Below are 19,946 nucleotides of genomic sequence, written 5' to 3'. Positions count from 1 at the left end.
TCACTGAACTAACAGAATACATTTGTTTTATTGTAGTGTCATGTTAATCATTTTGTAACAGATCTAGAAAACTGTTACTTGCTTTCTGTGGTGAATGAAAGGTGTTATTTTACTCCCTGCCATTAGAGGGCACTGGGAGCTATTACTGTGTAAGGTCTCTAGGCCAGAGAATAAAAGGAATGGGGAAGTTTAAATGAGGAGCACATGGAAGCTGAGGGTGTTTGCTCTCTCTATGCTTTTATTTGGAAACCCTTGTTGAGGAACATTTTGTTCTACATCTCAATGTGAGTTACTTTATTTCTTTCTTGGAAGTTTTCTTGTTTTAAGAGGTTTGTTAGGAAGAAGTGTGTTTTGTTTGCTGAACCTCTTGCTTGCTTGTTTGTTTGTTTGTTTGTTTGGTTGGTTTTGTTTAGAGGGGTTTTGTGTCTGTCTGATTATGGGATCATCTACCCTGGTCACGGATCCTTCTCTTCAATATTGGGATTTTCATCCGAGTACTTTTTGAGGATTGCTATTCCCTTTGGATAAAGTTTACTGGATGGACTTGGATTTATCCTTTTTAACATCTATGCCTTGATGGACTGAGGACATGTGCAGTAACGTTGAGCTTCATTGTTGTGTGGACATTCAAATGTTTTTCTTTCAAATGTGACTGCTGCTCTGAGATATGGTCATGATTGTTGTGCGGTTTCAAACTGTATGTCTTTTGGGAATGTAAATATAATAAGATTGGTGGTGACAGATCCCTCCTCATTTTTTGTGTGACATTTAGTGAATAATCTTTGTTACATAATTTGGCGCCCGAACAGGGACGAATCTCCACCATAGTCATTTTCCTGAACTGAATTATGTTTTATCTCTCTGTCTACTTATAAGTCATCTACTTTTGAGCTTAAACTATAACTTTTTGGTTTATTTGCAAAGTAATAATTTGTGGTCACATTGGTACTGATAATTGTCTAATTTATTTTTGGTTTGAGTACTTGCAGAGGACCTTGCATGAGACAACATGAGCCTGTCCCAGATGGATCCAGACTATGCTACTGAACCTTTTACCACCCGACGTGAACCAGTTCAAGATCTGATATGTTCCTTCAGCAGCTTGTATCTAGAGTCTGAAGAAGGAATAGCTGTTCCTGAAGAGGATAATGACTTTAGTTGTCTGCCGCCTCCACCACCGCTGGAAGAGGATGAAGAGAGTTTGATCAGTCTTGCTATTTCAACAAAGGTTAGTCAATTGGGGATCAGAATGGATAAGATGGAGCAAGATAGCGTGGAACGTGTACAAGCAATGGAAAGACATATTCAGAGTCATCTACAACAGTATGACCGCCGTTTGATTGGTATAGAGGGGCAGATGCCAGATTTATTAAAGCTAATGACCTCTCAGTCATCCACCAGCCAAAGCTTGAATAAGATGGAGGAAAAACTAATTGATTTTGTTAAGAATGAACTCAGCCACCTGAAGAAATCCTTAGAAAATCAGTTGCAAGACATGGGTAAAGCTGTGATGGATTGCATGAAGAGAAGAGATAGCCATCTCAGGTCTTTAATTTGCATTACGCCTGGAGCTACCTCTACCCCAACTGCTACCTCAAACCAAGATGTGCCATCTACATCAATGTTAACCCAGCTGCCTTACAAAATGGCAATTAAAATAGAATTCCCTAAGTTTGGGAGCATGGTAGATGAAGACCCAATAGCATATCTGGAAAAATGCGCAGAGTACTTAGCTGTACGACCCATGAGTGATGCCGAGATATTAGCAACACTGCCATCAGTACTGACACATACTGCCAAGGATTGGTGGGTAGCTGAAAAAACACACGTTAAAACATGGAGTCAATTCAAGTCTGCCTTTTTGCGATCATTTCTGCCTGATGATCATGAGGTGGAAGTGGAAAGGAGGATAAGGGAGAGAAAACAAGGAATCGATGAAGATCTTCGAACATTTGCTTTTCAGTATCGAGCCTTGTGTCTCAGACTTAAACCGGCAATGACAGAGAAGGAGATTTTGCAGGCTACCTTGAGAAACTGTAATCCCAGACTTGCAAGTATCTTGAGAGGAACAGTAAATACGTTTGATGACCTGGTGCGCACAGGGGCATTGGTGGAACGAGATATTGCTGAGGAAAGGGCCTTCTGGAAGCAACGTCAAGCAGAGAAGAACTTCAAAAAGATGGTCCAGGATAAGTCCTGCAGAGGTAAGCCTGGAGGCCACAGCATGGCGTTAGTAACCAGAGGGAATGTAAAACTCCTGACTTTGAATATAATTCTGTGTAATCAATCTTGTGAAGCCATTGTGGACACAGGCAGTTCATACTCATTGATTCAGGAGTCATTGTGGAGGAAATGGAAGGATGGAGCAGAGTCATGGCAGTCCAGTCGAGGACAGACGTTTGCACTTGCGAATGGCCATATCCAGAGGGCTTTAGGTGAAGTGACATGGGACTGTACTTTGCAAGAGTGCACAAACCCTTTGCGTCTATTTGTTATGAGGGATGAAGACTTGGCATTCCCGCTCATCTTAGGCCTTGAGTTCCTTGTGATAAGTAGAGTGAAGCTGGATTTTGACACCTCCACCTATTCTTTGCCTGGACAAAAGGAGATATTACATCCTTTCTCTTGCTATGACCAACCATCTTCAGTTAATGTACATTGTGCACTGCCGTTAATGCAAGCGTCCAGCGATACCATATCTGCAGTAAAGGATTTGGTGGGTCTTGCTGATGTCTCCCAGACGGAGAAGTATCATTTGGAAGAATTGCTGTTGAATTGGCCAACTGTTTGCACCGATGTATTGGGTCAAACCTCAGTGATTAAGCATCAGATTATAACAAGTGATTCCATTCCAGTGCGCAGAAGAGCTTATTCTGTTCCTGTCAACAAGCAGAACTTTATTGATGAGGAAGTCAGAGCAATGCTGAGTAAGGGTATAATTAGGCCATCTACATCTCCGTGGGCAGCTCCAGTAGTGCTAGTATCAAAGAAAGATGGAGGTATGCGTTTCTGTGTCGATTATCGAGCACTGAATGCTAAAACCCCACTGGATGGCTTTCCCATGCCTCAGATACAAGATATCTTAGAGTCTGTCTATGGAGCTACAGTCTTCAGTACCCTGGATCTGAGGAGTGGATATTGGCAAATGGCAATGGATGAGAGCAGTATCCAAAAGACTGCTTTTGTTACCAAATACAACCAGTATGAGTTTGTTCGTCTACCGTTCGGCTTGAAAAATGCAGGTGCAACATTCCAGAGGCTGATGAACAAAGTTCTGCAAGATATTATAGGCAACTGTTGTTTTGTGTACATAGACGACATTGTGATATACTCCAGAGGAATTCAGCAACACTTCCAAGATTTGAATAAGGTTTTTGCTGCACTGGAATCCGCTGGCTTGACACTTAATCTTAAGAAGTGCAAATTTGTGAGGAAATCATTGACTTTCCTTGGACATGTCATTTCGGAGGAAGGAATTAAGACAGAAGATTCCAAAGTGGATGCTGTTAAGAATTTTCCTGTGCCCAGAAATGTGAAGGAAGTGGAGCGATTTCTGGGACTTGCAGGATGGTATCATCGTTTTATCCCACATTTTTCAGAACGTGCTGCTCCTCTTCATGCACTTAAGAAAAAGTATGTACCATGGAATTGGTCCAAAGCATGCCAGCATTCCCTGGAAGACTTGAAGGATGCCCTACAAAAGGCCCCTGTATTAATGCCACCAGATACAAATAAGTCGTTCAAAGTGCAGACTGATGCAAGCGATATTGGACTTGGTGCAGTACTGACTCAAGAATCAGAGAAGGGAGAACACGTTATTGCCTATGCCTCCAGATTGCTACAAGGAGCAGAAAAATCATATGCTGTCTCGGAGAAGGAGTGCCTTGCCGTGGTCTGGGCAGTTGAGAAGTGGCGACAATACTTAGAAGGGAGATCCTTTGAGATTATTACAGATCACGCTGCTCTCACTTGGGTATTTAACCATCCTCGCCCGACATCCAGACTTACTAGGTGGGCCATACGACTACAGGGGTTTGAATTTACAGTGAAATACCGTAAAGGGAGGTGTAATGTTGTACCTGATTCACTGTCTCGTGTAATGCCTGAAGAAGTGCCATTTGGAAGTGTAGCAGTATGTAATGCAAAGGATGAAAGTGGAGATTTGCCAATCAACTGGGAAGAACTTGGACGAAGTCAGAAAAGTGATCCGTCTTTGCAACTTTTATGGGATGAAGCGAAGCAAGACCCCTTCGACCCCCAGCGTATTCACTATGTTGTGCAGAATACCTTTCTGTTCAGATGTGTTCCTGATGGCCAGAAGGGTCATACTTTGCAGGTGATCGTCCCTAAGGATCTTCGGCCACAATTTCTTCAGTTTGCTCATGATAATCCTTTGAGTGGGCATCTAGGACGCATGAAGACACTGCGTCGGCTTCTCAATGTAGTGTATTGGCCAGAGATTCAACGAGATGTATGGGATCACTGCAAACAGTGCCAAGTTTGTCAGCAATACAAACCACGTATATCCAAACTTTCAGGGACACTTCAGTCTACTCCTGTGAAGGAACCTGGATATATGATTGGTGTGGATCTTATGGGACCATTTTCCGAGGAGCATGAGGTTAAATGAGTATTTGCTTGTGACTGTGGATTACTGTAGCAAATGGGTTGAGGTATTCCCTCTACGATCAGCTAAAACACCTCTGATAACTAACATCCTCATCAAAGAGATCTTCACTCGATGGGGGGTACCTACTTATTTGGTGTCAGACCGAGGGCCGCAGTTTACCTCGCAACTTCTAAATGCCACTTGCCGGCAATGGGGTGCTATTCAAAAACTCACCACTGCTTACCATCCGCAGACTAATCTAACTGAAAGTGTGAATAGAACTCTCAAGATCATGATAGCCTCATATGTCAAGGACAATCATCGGAACTGGGACCAGTGGATCCATGAATTCAGATTTGCAATTAACTCATCTTGGCAGGAGAGTACACACTATACCCCTGCGGAAATTGCACTGGGACGCAAGCTGAAGGGGCCCCTTGAACAATTCCAGAATCGTGCACCTGATCCTGACCAATCTGCCTATGGCATGATTGAACGGCAGCAAGCTCTTCTAGAGAGAGTGAAAGAGAACGTCACAAGAGCCCAAAGTAGACAACAAAAATATTACAATCGGAAAAGGCGGCAAGAAACTTTCCAAGAAGGGGAACTTGTCTGGGTACGTGCTCACCCGTTGTCTCGTGCAGGGGACTCATTTATGGCTAAGTTGGCTCCCAAGTGGCAAGGGCCTGCCAGAATTGTAAAGCAGCTCAATAATGTGAATTATAGAGTTGAGTTGTTAACTGATCCCAAACAAGTTGAAACTTACCATGTAGAAAAATTGAAACGATTCTACGGCCAGGTTAGGCCTTCTTCTGAAAGGGGGGGTGTGTAACAGATCTAGAAAACTGTTACTTGCTTTCTGTGGTGAATGAAAGGTGTTATTTTACTCCCTGCCATTAGAGGGCACTGGGAGCTATTACTGTGTAAGGTCTCTAGGCCAGAGAATAAAAGGAATGGGGAAGTTTAAATGAGGAGCACATGGAAGCTGAGGGTGTTTGCTCTCTCTATGCTTTTATTTGGAAACCCTTGTTGAGGAACATTTTGTTCTACATCTCAATGTGAGTTAATTTATTTCTTTCTTGGAAGTTTTCTTGTTTTAAGAGGTTTGTTAGGAAGAAGTGTGTTTTGTTTGCTGAACCTCTTGCTTGCTTGTTTGTTTGTTTGTTTGTTTGGTTTTGTTTAGAGGGGTTTTGTGTCTGTCTGATTATGGGATCATCTACCCTGGTCACGGATCCTTCTCTTCAATATTGGGATTTTCATCCGAGTACTTTTTGAGGATTGCTATTCCCTTTGGATAAAGTTTACTGGATGGACTTGGATTTATCCTTTTTAACATCTATGCCTTGATGGACTGAGGACATGTGCAGTAACGTTGAGCTTCATTGTTGTGTGGACATTCAAATGTTTTTCTTTCAAATGTGACTGCTGCTCTGAGATATGGTCATGATTGTTGTGCGGTTTCAAACTGTATGTCTTTTGGGAATGTAAATATAATAAGATTGGTGGTGACAGATCCCTCCTCATTTTTTGTGTGACATTTAGTGAATAATCTTTGTTACAATTTGTATTATCAAAATTATATTGCTTACTGCAGAAATAATAAATCAACAAATCAACTTGAGATCATATATTAATTGATGTATCAAAAAATACAACTGATTCCTCTCTGTATATTGTAACGACATTAAAGCTGCATTAAAAGAGTATATTTCAATGAGTGTGAGAAGCTGTCTGAAGATACTTTAAGTGTTTTATTCACAGTTGTCATGAACTGCTGCAACACACGAAGGTTGAAGTAATCCTCAAACAAAAGACCAAGCATTGGCTCTTTGTTAATTAATTAGCTAATTTCACATCAAACCCTGCATATTATTATTATTATTGTACTTTATTCTCAATCATTAATGGTAACTACCTCCTCCATGGCTCCTCCCTCTGTCGGCTCCACCATGGATCATCATGGCTGGGCTCTGCTCCTATTGCTCCGGGCTCCTCCCTCCATCTGTTCTTCCCTGGACCCCCTACCTGGGACTCGTCCTCCACCGGAACCTCCTCCCAAGCTTCCAGTTTTGTTTTGTTTTTTTTGTTTTGTTGAGTGCCAGGAGTCGCTCCTAGGAGGGGGGCTATGTCACCAAACCAGCAGAGGGAGCCCTTACCTGTGATCACTTCCTCTGCTGCTACTTCCTGTTGTAGACTATAAATACTGTAGCAGGCCCCTCATCTGCAGGTTGTATTGTTTGATTGTTGTTGTTTCCCGAGATTCTTTGGTTTTGACCCTGCCTGTCTTCTGATACTTTGATTGTTTGCTGCCTGACCCGACCTCTGCCTGTTTTTTTGAATTCTGTTGTTGCCTTGCCTCTTATACTCCTGTTTGCTGTGTTTTGACATCTGCCTGCTTTGACCATGTCTTTGTTTAAACAAATGGATCCGCACGCCTCAGACCCCTCAATCATGACAATACCAAAGCGTTGTGCAACTAGTACTGTAAAACTACGTTGTAAAACTAGTACAAGGGTAAGAATACACTAATGTTAGCTGGGTTTGTTAAACAACCCATCACTTTTTTTATTTTTATATTTCTTAGCAAAGCAAAATAGGCATAGTAGAACTATCTAAAATAATTTGTTAAACAGAGATTAAAATAATTGTGAAATATTTAAAAAATAAATAAATAAATAAATGTGTCTCGTTATAAATAACTTTAAAAACTGAGATAGAAAATTACTTGAGCCAGAAATTCACTTTTGCTGAAAAACACAAATTTTCTCAGAAGAAAACTTCTCGGCTTTGTTCTCTTTGTAATAAAGCCGTTTTCTGGCATCAAAAACCCAAGACTTTGAGTGTGATTCTTGTTAGCAATGGTCAGCGAAAAATCTACAAAGGGTTCCAGTAATTGTGATGCATAAAGCATGGTGACACAACGTTAATCTGAAGTTACACCTGCCTCCTGCAAGGTTTAATTTAAGGCCCAGTTTAGTCCTGAAATAGCTCTAGTCTTCCTCTAGGAATTCAGCCTATTAAAATCTGGCTTGGACTAAATCAGAGACTATTTAAAAGCATGACAGAGAAAGCAGATTTCTTTTAATCTGGTTTAAATGGCCATTTTACTTTTGGACTAGGCTTAATCTCTGTCCAGGAAACCAGTCAACAGGTGAGCAGCCACATTCTGAACCATCTGCAGTTTGGAGAGAGAAGCCTGAATAATTTCTATATAAATGCAGTTACAATAATCCAGATGAGCTGAAATAAAAAATAATGAATTTAAAGTCTTTAGAAAATGGTAAAGTTTTCACTTTAGTGAGTTGTCTTGACAAGAGGGGAGTAATTAGAAAAGTACCTCAAGATGGGATTCCGATGTGGGTTATCTTTTATATTTGAGAGCAATAATATTGAATAAATGAATAGAGATCCTATGGAACATTAAAGGTAAGTGCACTTTGATCACAAATAATCCTTGTCCACATTCAATCAATCAAAAAAAAACTCTGGTGATGTAATGGAGAAAAAAGGTACAAGGTAACAAGGGGCATTGTGTTTACTAAAGAAATCCTGTTTGTGTTGTCTGACCTGTTTGAACAGGTCTTACGGTTCTTACCAGGAAGAGGATTATCTCCTTGCTTTCGTTCTCTCTTCTGTCTTTCTAAAGAAAACAAAGAATCTATAAAGAACAAATACAGCAAATAAATGTTTAACTATTTATTTCTGAAAAGACATCAGATCTTTGGGATTTATTAGATTTTGAAGCATTTCTCAGAAAGTGAATGTGAAGTTCAGACTCCTGGAGCTCAGAGTAAAATGGCTTCACCAAATGTATCTGCAGAAGAACTTTCTTGTCCCGTTTGCCGTGGAATTTTCAAGGATCCCGTTCTTTTATCATGTGGTCACAGCGTCTGCAAAGAGTGTCTTCAGCAGTTCTGGAGAACCAAGGAAACTCAAGAATGTCCCATCTGCAGGAGAAGATCCTCGAAAGACGATCCTCCTCCTAATTTCGCACTGAAACACTTATGCGATTCATTCCTGAAGCAGAGAAACGAGAGGTGTTCTTCGGGATCTGAGGAGATCTGTAGTTTACACGGTGAGAAACTTGATCTCTTCTGTCTGGAGGACAAAGAGCTGGTGTGTTTGGCGTGCAGAGATTCTCAAAAATGCATCAATCACATGTTCAGACCTATCGGTGAAGTCATTCCATCATATAAGGTAAGCCAAAAATCTCTGGTTTATTATGTAAATTACAATAATTAGTCAAAAATACAGATGATCGCAGGTCATTATATCAGGATATCTTTCTATAAAAGTTTAAGATCTTATGACTTTTTTTTTGTTTTGAAAATCCTACTTGATTTTAGAATTTTGGGATATTTTGGCTGGAAACAAGACCAAAAAAAAAAAACATTTTCTGGGAAGGTTTGGTACATCAAGTTTTACCATTTGGATATTCTCTTGAGTCTACAAGCCTTTGAAATAGTTCTCTCATAATTCTTATAAAATCTCATTATTTATTTGTTTTTTCATAATGCATTACTGTTTAAAACATTTTAATCAATTCAACCCTCCAGTATTGATCATTTGGAGGTCAATCTTACGGTGTTCAGGTCAAAACAGACCAGGCACCCAAAATGTAACTTTTTTATTTTTAGTAAAATCAATGTAATATATATATTTTTCCATAATATTTTTTTATCTTTTGAGAACATTTCATGGTACTAATTAATATTTATGCAATAATCAATATCAAATTTTCCCTATTAATAATAAAAGAGACAATGCCTTCAAAATGGAATGTTTGAAGTAAGATTAGTGCCATCCGGTCAGAGTAAAAAAAATTTAATATCTGCAGGTTCATGGTTTAGCCGCAGGATTCCTGTATAGCTATATATAAACAGTCTATAAACTTCCTAGTGGTTTTTAGGCATAAATACTTATTCATTATTAAGTTGTAGATCTGGATATATATTCTAGGAGGAGCTCAATACAGCACTGAAGTCCTTACGGGACAAAATTCAACAGAATGAAAACATTAAAGAAGAGTATGAAGAAATAGTTCAACACATCAAGGTGAGGAAAAAAGTAAAAAAATAAATATACATTTTAAGACCAAACAATGGAAGTAATATATTTTATAAGTTATTTATAATATATTTTATAAGTTTTTGTTGTTATAGCACAGTTGTTATAGATGTGTGGGTTATGCCCAAGATGAATGTGACGGGGAAATAAAACCCCTTTTTACTGTTAGCATGAATTCACAGATGCTAACTGAACAGGACCATTCTTGAAAATAAATGAAAAATAGAAAATAAACATTTTCCTTGCACACTAATAATAACTATAAAATTGATATATGTGGTATATGTCTGTAACTGTTAATGTATCGATATGTGTTGATTGAGATAATTATTATTATTAATTTTAGCATCAAGCTGAGAGTGCAGAGCATCAGATTAAACAGCAGTTTGAGAAGCTTCATCAGTTTCTCAGGGATGAAGAAGAAGCTACAATCGCTGCACTGAGGGAGGAAGAGGAGCAGAAGGAGGAGATGATGAAGGAGAAGCTGGAGGAGATCAACAGACACATCTCAGCTCTTTTAGAGACAATCAGTGACACAGAGGAGATGATGAAAGCATCTGATGTCTGTTTTCTAAAGGTATGATTTCAGATCGTTGATTAGACTGACTGATGATAGGTTGAGTTCTTGATGATCAATGGTGCGTTTGTTCTGCAGGAGTTTCCGGTCTCAATGGAAAGGTGAGGGATCTGCTGATGTCTCTGCTTCTCATCTTAAGCCACTGCATTTCTGATTTCTGAGTCTTCTTCCAGAGTCCAGATCTCATCACAGCCGGATCCACAGACACTTTCTGGAGCATTGGTTCATGTGCCACGATACTTGGGCAACCTGACCTTCAGAGTCTGGAAGAAGATGCAGGACATCGTCCAAAACAGTGAGTCTAAAACATTAAGAAAATCTTTGGAAAAATTTTAAAAATAAGGGTATGGACAGCTACATTTTTGCCCTAAGGATTTCAGAATTATAGCAATCACGGTCTAATGGATAGAGATTATTTTTATTACTGTTGTTCTGTTGTTCTTCTTCTTTTAAGCAGAGCCTTTGGAGGTTATCCATTAAGAAAGTCGGGCAAGAAGCAACAGCTGTTTTTGCTTCCAGCTTGCATGTCTTATTATCGGCCATGATTATTCTACTCTGTTCATTTGAAAGACTGGTTATATGTTTTTTACAAGAAAATCATATGTAAGGGACTGACAATTAGCTTAATTAGTGCCAATTAGACTGCATTTATTTATTTGAATTTGAAATCCCAACACTGTATTAGATATAACATTAAGCACAATTTGTGTACATTTATTAACTAAAAAGGCTGTTTGACTGGTGTATATTTGTATACTGTTACCAGCTACTAATTTTGTGTCGCTAAATGTTAGCCTTTGTTTGGGTTTCTTGAGTTTCTGACCTCACCCTGATTCCTGAACATGATGTTATCATGAATAGACAGCCAGGTATCCAATACGACGGTGTGTTTTGATGAACTGATTAGAGGTGTGCAGCAAAGTCAGTATTTCTATCTGTAACAATCACAAAACTATTTGCATCTGTTTGAGTTTAGACTCAATTACTGCACACATTTGTTAATGCATTATAATTTTAGAGGTTTGCTTTCCTTTGACTCAACAGTTCATGCACAGTTTCAAAATGAATTTGAAGGTCTGAAAAACTATGGAAAACAGTATGGATACATCTCTATTTTTGTTTGGAAAATCTAAAAATAACTTCTTAAAAAACACACTTGGGCCTTTGGTCTCTCTTCAGTCATGGTATGGAGGGAGAGGGAAGATACTGTTGGAAACATTTTCAGAACGTCAGAAATTGACAGTGACAGTGATCAATGACAGTGATCATAGAAAAAGTCTAATGTGCTTGAACTACAGAAGTTCACTCTTGACCATTACATGAACATCAGAATAAAAGCATCTGTTGGTTGTGTCTTATCAGCTCCTGTGATTCTGGATCCGAACACGGCTCATCCAGATCTCATTCTGTCTGGCGATCTGACCAGCGTGAGATACAGCAAGAACAGTCAGTCTCTCCCCGATAACCCAGAAAGATTTGACTATCATTTCTGTGTTCTGGGATCTGAGGGTTTTGACTCAGGAACACACTGCTGGGATGTGGAGGTTAAAGAGAGCCCGGTCTGGAGACTGGGAGTAACTACAGAATTCAACCAGAGGAAGGGACGCGATTTCTACGACACCAGTGTCTGGTTTGCGCAGCACGGACGGACTTTCAGCTCTGGTTTTCCCGTTAATCGACAGCTTGATCGTGTGAGAGTGTATCTGGACTGTGACGGAGGAACGTTGTCATTCTCTGATCCTGTAACTAACACACATCTACACACATTCACAACCACCTTCGCTCACACACTCTTCCCATTCATCAGTTGTTCTTCCTTTCTGAGGATCTTACCGATCAATAGTCAGTAAAAGTTACTTTTGTAGATCTGGAAGTTCTTGCTTTCATAATATTTCCTATATTGAATCCATTTCGGTGAGAGTGCTGTCAATCTAAACGTCAGTACAGCTGTGATTGAGTCATGATGATCACATGACTGATATCCAACACTACAACAATCAGGGTCTTAAGATCAAATAAGCCAATTGGGTTCTTGAAAATCTTGCATATTGATAGACAATATAGTAATATATTAAACAGTTATTAATCATATACCCTTAATAAGAGGGTTTCCATTAAGAGAAAACTTTACTTTCACAGTACTTTTTTTTTTTAAATGTCCAATGATTGCTTCACGCCCCTTTTTCGGAGGAATGCCTTCATCTTAAAAATGACAAGTAAACTTGCTGCGAATCAACGAGTCTATTCCATAACAGAAATGTTATCAGTCACTCAGTATGTACTTTACATTATAAATGCATCCATTTTGTAGTGAGAGCCCGCCCACACACGCTTCTGATTGGCTGTGATATTTGATTGATTGCGTCGCACTTGAACTCATCGCGTGTAGTTGGGACATGGTGTTAGAAACCTTTATGACGTTAGTGTACTTCCGTCAAGATCTTCCGTCCGAAAAAGTGTGTCATGCATTTAGAGACTGTTATATTTGTAGAAATGTAAGGTCATTAGTGTCGCGTCATGGTGCTTGTTTTGTTTTATGTTCTTATTTAAAGTGCATCTAACTTTCTTCATAGTTTTAATATATAGTGAGTCATCCTTTAATTATTAAAATGTGTATTTTTTTTTAACAAGAACTGAGTTTGTGAAGTAATTGCTACAGAATTCTTCGTGGCTTTGTGAATTTTATTTCCAAAAACTATTGGCACATTGTCAGACCTCGTTTTTCATCATAGATTCTCTGCCCTTCTAAAACAAATGAAAGGGATTGTTTTTTCTTTAATTCAGTTATTACATAACTGTTATGTAATGTAACATGAATGTAAAACAATGAATCTTTCCTATTCTTTTTCTTCACTTCTTTGCCATTTGTATTCTGTAATTTCATTTACAAATTAAAAAACTCAATTTCTGTAAAAAAAAAACAAAAAAAAGGAAGTGTTTGGATCACACGAATCAGAAAACAATTACATGTAGCCACCAGTGAAAACCTAATCCATCAATAAAAGGATGGCTGTTATATAAATGGCTATTTTGTATAGAATTGGAGAAGGCTATTTTTGATAACATGCAACCAGGCTCTCAGCCTAACATACCTGGGATCATGTCCACCCGCTTGTTTGGTTTTTTTTAGCAAAAGGAAATTTCAGTTTAGCACTAGAATATGAAGTCTAAAACAAGTTGCTAAGCAACAGTGACAAGTATCTTTAACTGTGGTAAAAAAAAGAAATGACGGTAGAAATGTTCAGAACTCTGTTGGGTTTTGTAATTTTAATACACAAAAAATAAAATATAAATACATTTAGGAAAAGTCAGGGTATTATAGTTATATTGGTTGTATTTCAATAAAGTTATCCCATTGCTGGCCTTGGTAGTTCTAGTGCTGAAGGACAGAATGCATTTTTTCTGATAAGCCTTGTCAATGAACTGTTGAAATGATTACTGGAGTATTGCTGAAATATTATTTGTAATGCTGGTAATGGGAAATAATATTTGTCACATTAAAAGTTCCATATTGTACACCTTTTTGGAATTTTATTTTAGTATAAGTAACAAAAACTATCTCAAAATGTTTTTACAGCTCCTTTCTTATGAGCTCTGTCGAAAACAGGTTCATTTTGGTCTGTCTAATTACTATTCATGAGCCTCTCTACTGATTGTCCTGTTCTTTTTGAGTGATGTATGAGCAAGCCATTTAAATATAAAGACGTGTTTATGTCACAGTGCAATACAAAAGTATAATACACTTAAAAGTGCATTTAAGTACCTGGGAACTTATTCATTTTTATTAATTTTTATTGGTACTGTTGTTGTTATGTTATGAGTTGACTTGTAGTCTACTGAAATTGTTGTGGATTCCCTGGATTAAAGAAAAACTCCAAGCATTAGGTTTTGATAGCAAAAGTCAGACTTTTATTGATCAATACAAGCCGAGTCTGTCTAAGGTCCAAACAGAACCACTCTATAGACAGCACTCCCCCTCACCACTATTCAGGGGTTTTTATATGGTCGTCACAACAACCCATCACAGTAATAAATGGTGGGCACCTGAAATACCCTTGCTAAATGAGGATCACAGGTGTAGAACAACAGATGTAAAATGCCAAAAACAGATGGTTTTAAATAGTGGGGTTTCTAGCTTAGGTCTGACTGCAGTTATAATGGTAAACTAAATTGTATAGGATTTCTTTATATTTTGATCAACAAAAACGTCTTCATATTTCCCCCTTTGAGATGTTTAGATCTCATTTTACTCTTGAGTGACGTTTTATGATTCAGTCTGTTCTGTTAATGCTATCTAGTAACTAAAAATAGTCCCTATGTTACGTTAAAACAAGTTTAAATCATGCCACTTCACTCAAGAAGGTGGTAGGGCCAAACCTCTTCCCTCGGTCTCTTTGGCTAGAAGGAAGTAAAAGACCATAACACCTTGATTTTACTTTATAGTCAATGTACAGGGGTTGTGTACTTGGTTTTACTATATCTATGGTTATCATAATTATGGAACACATCTAGGTCAATAAAGTAGATCAAACAAAGCATGAGTAAACATAAACAAATATGAATATGTAAGTAAGAAGGGTACCTCCTAAATGCTAATCAGAAACATCATAAACCAAAAAACATCTTAAAACAAAAACATCATAAACCAAAATATAAAACATGCATAATAGTTTTTCGTCATTCCCTTATTCTTCATCAGAGCTATTGGACATTTCTTCTGCTAGATGCAAGTTCATGGTTGTTTTGTAAAGTAGGTAATGCTCATTTTGATTTGAGTATATTTTTCTGCTAGGTCTCAATACTCCCATTTGTTTGACTGTGGATTTGATAATTAAAGATTTTACAAAACAACAAAGTAATAATCCTCCTATGGTAATTGCCATTGCGAGTTGTAGTCCTATTTTTACTAACCATTTTCCCCATGATCCTAAATTTAAATTAAACTAGTCCCATATTTTCTCATCTTTTCCAGCATTCTTTTTCATTTCTATCTGTAGTTCTTTGAGCTTGGTCATGGCTTTTGTAAATGTCCCTTCTGGTGAGGTGTTGTTAGGTATGTAAGTACAACATTGATTACCAAATAATACACATACTCCCCCTTTGTCAGCTAATATCCATTTAAGAGCTAGTCTATTTTGCCATGTCATTTTACTTGTTGCATCTAATTGTTCTCCTAAAGAAATTAATGCTTTGTTTGTGTAATTAATGAACCTTTGTTGATTGTAATATATATAATTTATCCATTCTGTATTTTTGTTCTGTGTAATCCAGATAAATATGGATTCAAGACCTGATTAAACTTGATTCCTTGCTTTAAATTGCTCGGGTAAACCTCTTGGTTCGCCTACAGAGTCTATATATATTCTAGGATCTGGTTTATAACTTCTCTTAGCTCTGGAATTTACTGCGTTATTTTTCCCGGAAAGGGATTCAGGATTTCATTCTGTAATATGAGTTTCTTGTATCGACCCTACTCTAGTACATTTTCCTGTCCATCCTAGGGGTAATGAAGGTAAAAGTTTCCCATTTCCACAAATCCAGAAAAAGTCTGCTAGTGCTGCCATTTGATCCTTGTATCTGTCTGCTTCGGGAAATTATATAGTTTGATTTTCACATGTTTTAGCTGTATATATTTTTCTTCCTCTGCTGATTCCTGAGGCCTGGAAGGGTGGAAGTTCCATAGGATCATCAGCTTCTCAATAGATTTTGGCATCAATATTCCATGTGACGCTGCACTTCCCTTTGAATTGTCCCACACTTATAATTCCTGTCGGTTTGGCAAAACACTCATATTCTTTACTATAGTCTATGGTATGCCAGGTTGGAATTTCTATTTGGTCTTTTTAAATTCTCATGCCCTCTGTTAGATTCAGACTTCTACATTTAGCTCTCAGTCTTGGTATGGGTTTGAAAAGAAGTTTGTGGTTAGCATTACTTAGAGAGCCTACCCTTCAGCGGGGCAGAAGGGTCTGAAGTCTTTTCCCAAATGGCAATAATCTCTTTTGAATTTTGCACAATGTTCGTAGTTGTATGGATTTGGAACGGCTATTAATTGGCTTACAGGTGTTTTGGTACATACTTGGCAGTTTTTTTTATGTAATTCATACCACTGATTACTTTGTGCCAGTTCCCACAAAACATCTTGCTTGGTGTTATCCTCATACATGATATCATTGTCCTCGCTGTTCCTGTGTTGCTTTCCATGTAGTCCTGCTTCAACTGAGTCGCTGCTGGTTTTGGTGGAGGCCTGAAAAGTTGATGGTAGAAAAGTGAGGTTGTGCGGCAGAGTGTTGTTCAGTGCTTGACTTGTGGGGGCTGGAGCTGTGATGTTGTCTGTGGCTTGAAGTTGTGACAGACATGTGCTGATCAGGCATGTGGTCAACATTATTATCGCCGTTGTCATGCTGAGCTCTCTCTGTTGCATGTTCTTCATCATTCTGTATCGTGGCTGGTCTTTCTTTGGGAACTCTTGTGCAGTGATTTAGATGGTACCAAGTGCTGCTTCCTTCTACTTGAATAGCAGTTGGTGTCGCAGCTGTGACTTTATATGGCCCTTCCCTTCTTGGCTCATTCCATTTCCTTCTGAATACTCTCAGATAGATCTGATCTCCTGGGGTGACAGGACAGCTGGTTTCCATCTGCTCCGACAGCTCCTTTCTTTTTTTCCAGTGCACAAATAGCTTTATGGATAGCAGTTAGGTCTTTCATGTACGATTTTAACTACATTTGTAGTTGTTCTAGTGGGGGGCCTTTGTATGGACCTCTGTTACATGGTGCAGGCATCATGCATCCAGTAAGCATTTGGTGAGGTGTTAGATGTGTGTTTTGGTTAGTTTGCATGCGGTAACTTATCAGTGCAAGAGGCAAAGCATCAACCCAATTTAATTTAGTGCTTGCACATATTTTGTTAATCTTGGATTTGAGAAGACCATTTACTTTTTCAACTTGTCCCTGGGATTGAGGATGGTAAACACAGCCTAGTCTTTGTTTTATTCTCAAATTCTGTAGGACTTGTTTTATAGTTTTTTGGATAAAAGCTGATCCATTGTCAGAACTTATTTCGGAAGGAATTCCAAATCTTGGAAACATTTCTCTTGTCAAAAATTTGATTACCATTCCTGCTCCTGTTACGGTCCTACCTGGAGCAATCGCCGAGCTCGCTTTCCATTTTGACAATGGACGAACGGCCAACCGCGTCGCGCTTGAGAATGGACGGGAGCCAATCAGAGCGCGAGCTGTCCATTGTTGGGGAGCCAATCAGAGCGCGAGCTGTCCATTGTTGGGGAGCCAATCAGAGCGCGAGCTGTCCATTGTTGGGGAGCCAATCAGAGCGCGAGCTGTCCATTGTTGGGAGCAGACTTTACGCAGTCCTGAGGAAAATTGACAGATTTCAATTCGACAGAAGAAAATTGCATAATTCGACAAAGTAAGTATTAAATGTTTTTTTCCTCACCGTTTGCTATGTTTTTGAGCTGATAATTCATTACGTTTTCGTCCGTCGTTCATGTTTTGCGTTTAAAAACTATGACTTCGTAACGACTTTTGAACATCTTCTCTATAATTACAATTTGCCTTTAATCTTATTTATTACATTCCATTTAGTCGTTTTATATCTCGGGAAAAAGCGTTACAACTGTCATTAAATTCCCCGGGGAAATTCAAAATGATTTGACTTGAGTGACGTGTGGTGTAGTAACCATGACGTGTTTTGTCGTCGCGTTGTTTGCCTTTAATCTTAGTTATTACATTCCATTTAGTAAGTTTTCAACTGTATAAACAAAGTATTGCTATACATAAAAATCTGAATGAAAAAAAACAACGTGACGCTTGTAAACATTTACCATGTGCAATATTTACTATAGTGGAAGTGTAGTAAAAGTGTTTTGTTAGCATAGTTTCACAAGATTTTTAAAAGTTTATTTTGGGTAAAAAACAATCATTTTACATCAAAGTTTGTTGTTTTGCTATAGTGTGAATGTAGTAATCCTGTTTTGTGTTTGCAGATTGATTACTATTTGTATAAACACATATGCAAGTGCTAAACATAATCATTTTAAATGACAAAGGAAAGTAATACATCAATTAACCATAGATATATAAACGTGCAGTTACAAAACTGTAGTTACTATGAAGAAACATATGTTTAACCACAGTTTTGAACTGAATTAACAATGCGTTTTATTTTTTTTGTCATTATTACACACTAAATGTAGTAACTAACATAACAGTAAATTGGCATAATTGGATGTAACTATTCAAACTAAACAAAAACTAATCTTACCTCTATTGTAAGCGCATTTAGTAATAATAATGTTCAAATACTGTATAATTGAAGTGTAACACTTTAAAAACAAGGTTTATTTATTATTTATTTGTAGTAAAATAATTTTCATTTGCTGTAATGAGTGCCATTATTTAGTTACCTTGAATGTGTATGTGTGTGTGTGTGTGTGTATATATATATATATATATAATTGTATCATTATAAACAAATTGAAATTGGCTGTGTAGTTGTCTAGTGCTTGCAAAAATGCACATTATTTAGAGTTATTTCCAAATTGTGTTTAGATGAGTACCAAGCCAAAGACCCACAAGGCCATGGGTGATGTCGAGTGGATGAACAGGTTGAGGGCTTTTGCAAGCTCTGGTGCATGGCCTTCTGGAGGCAACAGACCAGCACCACGGCAGCGGACGTGGTATGACCTCTACCAGAAGGTAAAGTTACCAGTATCTCATTACATTGTACGGAGGTGAATCAAAACCTGTAAATGAAACAAATCTTGGATTTGTTTAATATGATTTACAAAATTTACTGGTATTCCCATCCTTGTGACGACACAATAACGTGATAAATACCAGGTGAACACAAACACACACGGACACGGACACACATGCGCACACACACACACACACAAAGTACATAATAGACTCCAATTAAACTGTATAATAAAAAAAATGATGAACATAAAAGTCTTGTTACATTTGTAAATTTCAGATCACAAAGAAGCTGGCCGGCCATGGACAGGGGACAGCACTCTGGGTAACCTCCATTGGAAATGAGGTTGACCAGATAGTGCCCAACCAATACAAGGGCATTATATACTGCCCCTCTGTAGAGACACTACCAAAGGAGCAGTGGTTGGAGAATATTAAAAAAACTAAATAAAAAAAAAAAGAAACTTTAAAGAAGGTTTTATTTATGTGTATAGTTTTATTTTATTTTTTTTACAGAAGAGAAATGGAAACTTTATTTATGATGTTTATTTATGTGTAAAGAATATAAAAAGTTTTATTAATCTGTATAGCTTTGTTTTTGTTTGTTTTTTTTCCGAGAGGCATGGTAACTTTTTTTATTTTATTTTGTTTTTTATTTATATTTAGTTTTATTTATGTTGAAAGAATGCACAAGACATTTTATTTATGTGTATAGTTTTGTTTTTTGTTCTTTTATTTGTGCCAAGAATGCACAAGTGTCATGGATATGTTTAAGGTTTGTTCATGTTCTGTTCTTTCTGTTGTTTTTGCAATGAATAATTGGCTATGACTAATTGAAAAATAATAAAATGGTCCTGATTACATAACTCTCTTTTCCATGTTTTACTTTTCTACATTTTCATTCAAAGGTTATAGACATTTTTAAAAATTCAGAGAAATTTTAGGATTGTTTCAGAAATAAACGGACTATTTATACTA

General features: G+C 37.8%; 1 protein-coding gene and 2 long non-coding RNA genes across 3 annotated transcripts; all 3 read left to right on the top strand.

Moving 5' to 3' along the window:
* Window positions 1–81: 81 nt before the first annotated feature.
* Window positions 82–753, top strand: LOC122342602. Its single transcript, XR_006250612.1, has 2 exons — window positions 82–284; window positions 414–753. It is a non-coding gene; the product is annotated as an uncharacterized LOC122342602 (long non-coding RNA).
* Window positions 754–5,464: 4,711 nt separating this feature from the next.
* LOC122342601 lies at window positions 5,465–6,132 on the top strand. The gene is made up of 2 exons (XR_006250611.1): window positions 5,465–5,667; window positions 5,793–6,132. It is a non-coding gene; the product is annotated as an uncharacterized LOC122342601 (long non-coding RNA).
* Window positions 6,133–8,183: 2,051 nt separating this feature from the next.
* On the top strand, window positions 8,184–13,106 carry LOC122342596 (nuclear factor 7, brain-like). The gene is made up of 6 exons (XM_043236534.1): window positions 8,184–8,806; window positions 9,569–9,664; window positions 10,023–10,253; window positions 10,332–10,354; window positions 10,427–10,548; window positions 11,616–13,106. Exons 1-6 carry the CDS (start codon window positions 8,405–8,407, stop codon window positions 12,101–12,103), a joined length of 1,362 nt encoding a protein of 453 aa, XP_043092469.1. The 5' UTR covers window positions 8,184–8,404; the 3' UTR covers window positions 12,104–13,106.
* The last annotated feature ends 6,840 nt before the right edge of the window (window positions 13,107–19,946 follow it).

This window comes from Puntigrus tetrazona, chromosome 4 (genome assembly GCF_018831695.1).
Source record: "Puntigrus tetrazona isolate hp1 chromosome 4, ASM1883169v1, whole genome shotgun sequence".
Lineage (NCBI taxonomy): Eukaryota > Metazoa > Chordata > Actinopteri > Cypriniformes > Cyprinidae > Puntigrus > Puntigrus tetrazona.
The sequence above is the reverse complement of the archived record's forward strand: the minus strand, read 5'-3'. Positions and strand labels throughout refer to the sequence as shown.

Coding starts and splice junctions, on each gene's coding strand:
- LOC122342596 (XM_043236534.1), top strand. CDS start 8,405: ATGGCTTCACCAAATGTATCTGCAGAAGAACTTTCTTGTCCCGTTTGC. Junction 9,665..10,022: donor AAATAGTTCAACACATCAAG/GTGAGGAAAAAA, acceptor TATTAATTTTAG/CATCAAGCTGAGAGTGCAGA. Junction 10,254..10,331: donor CTGATGTCTGTTTTCTAAAG/GTATGATTTCAG, acceptor TTTGTTCTGCAG/GAGTTTCCGGTCTCAATGGA.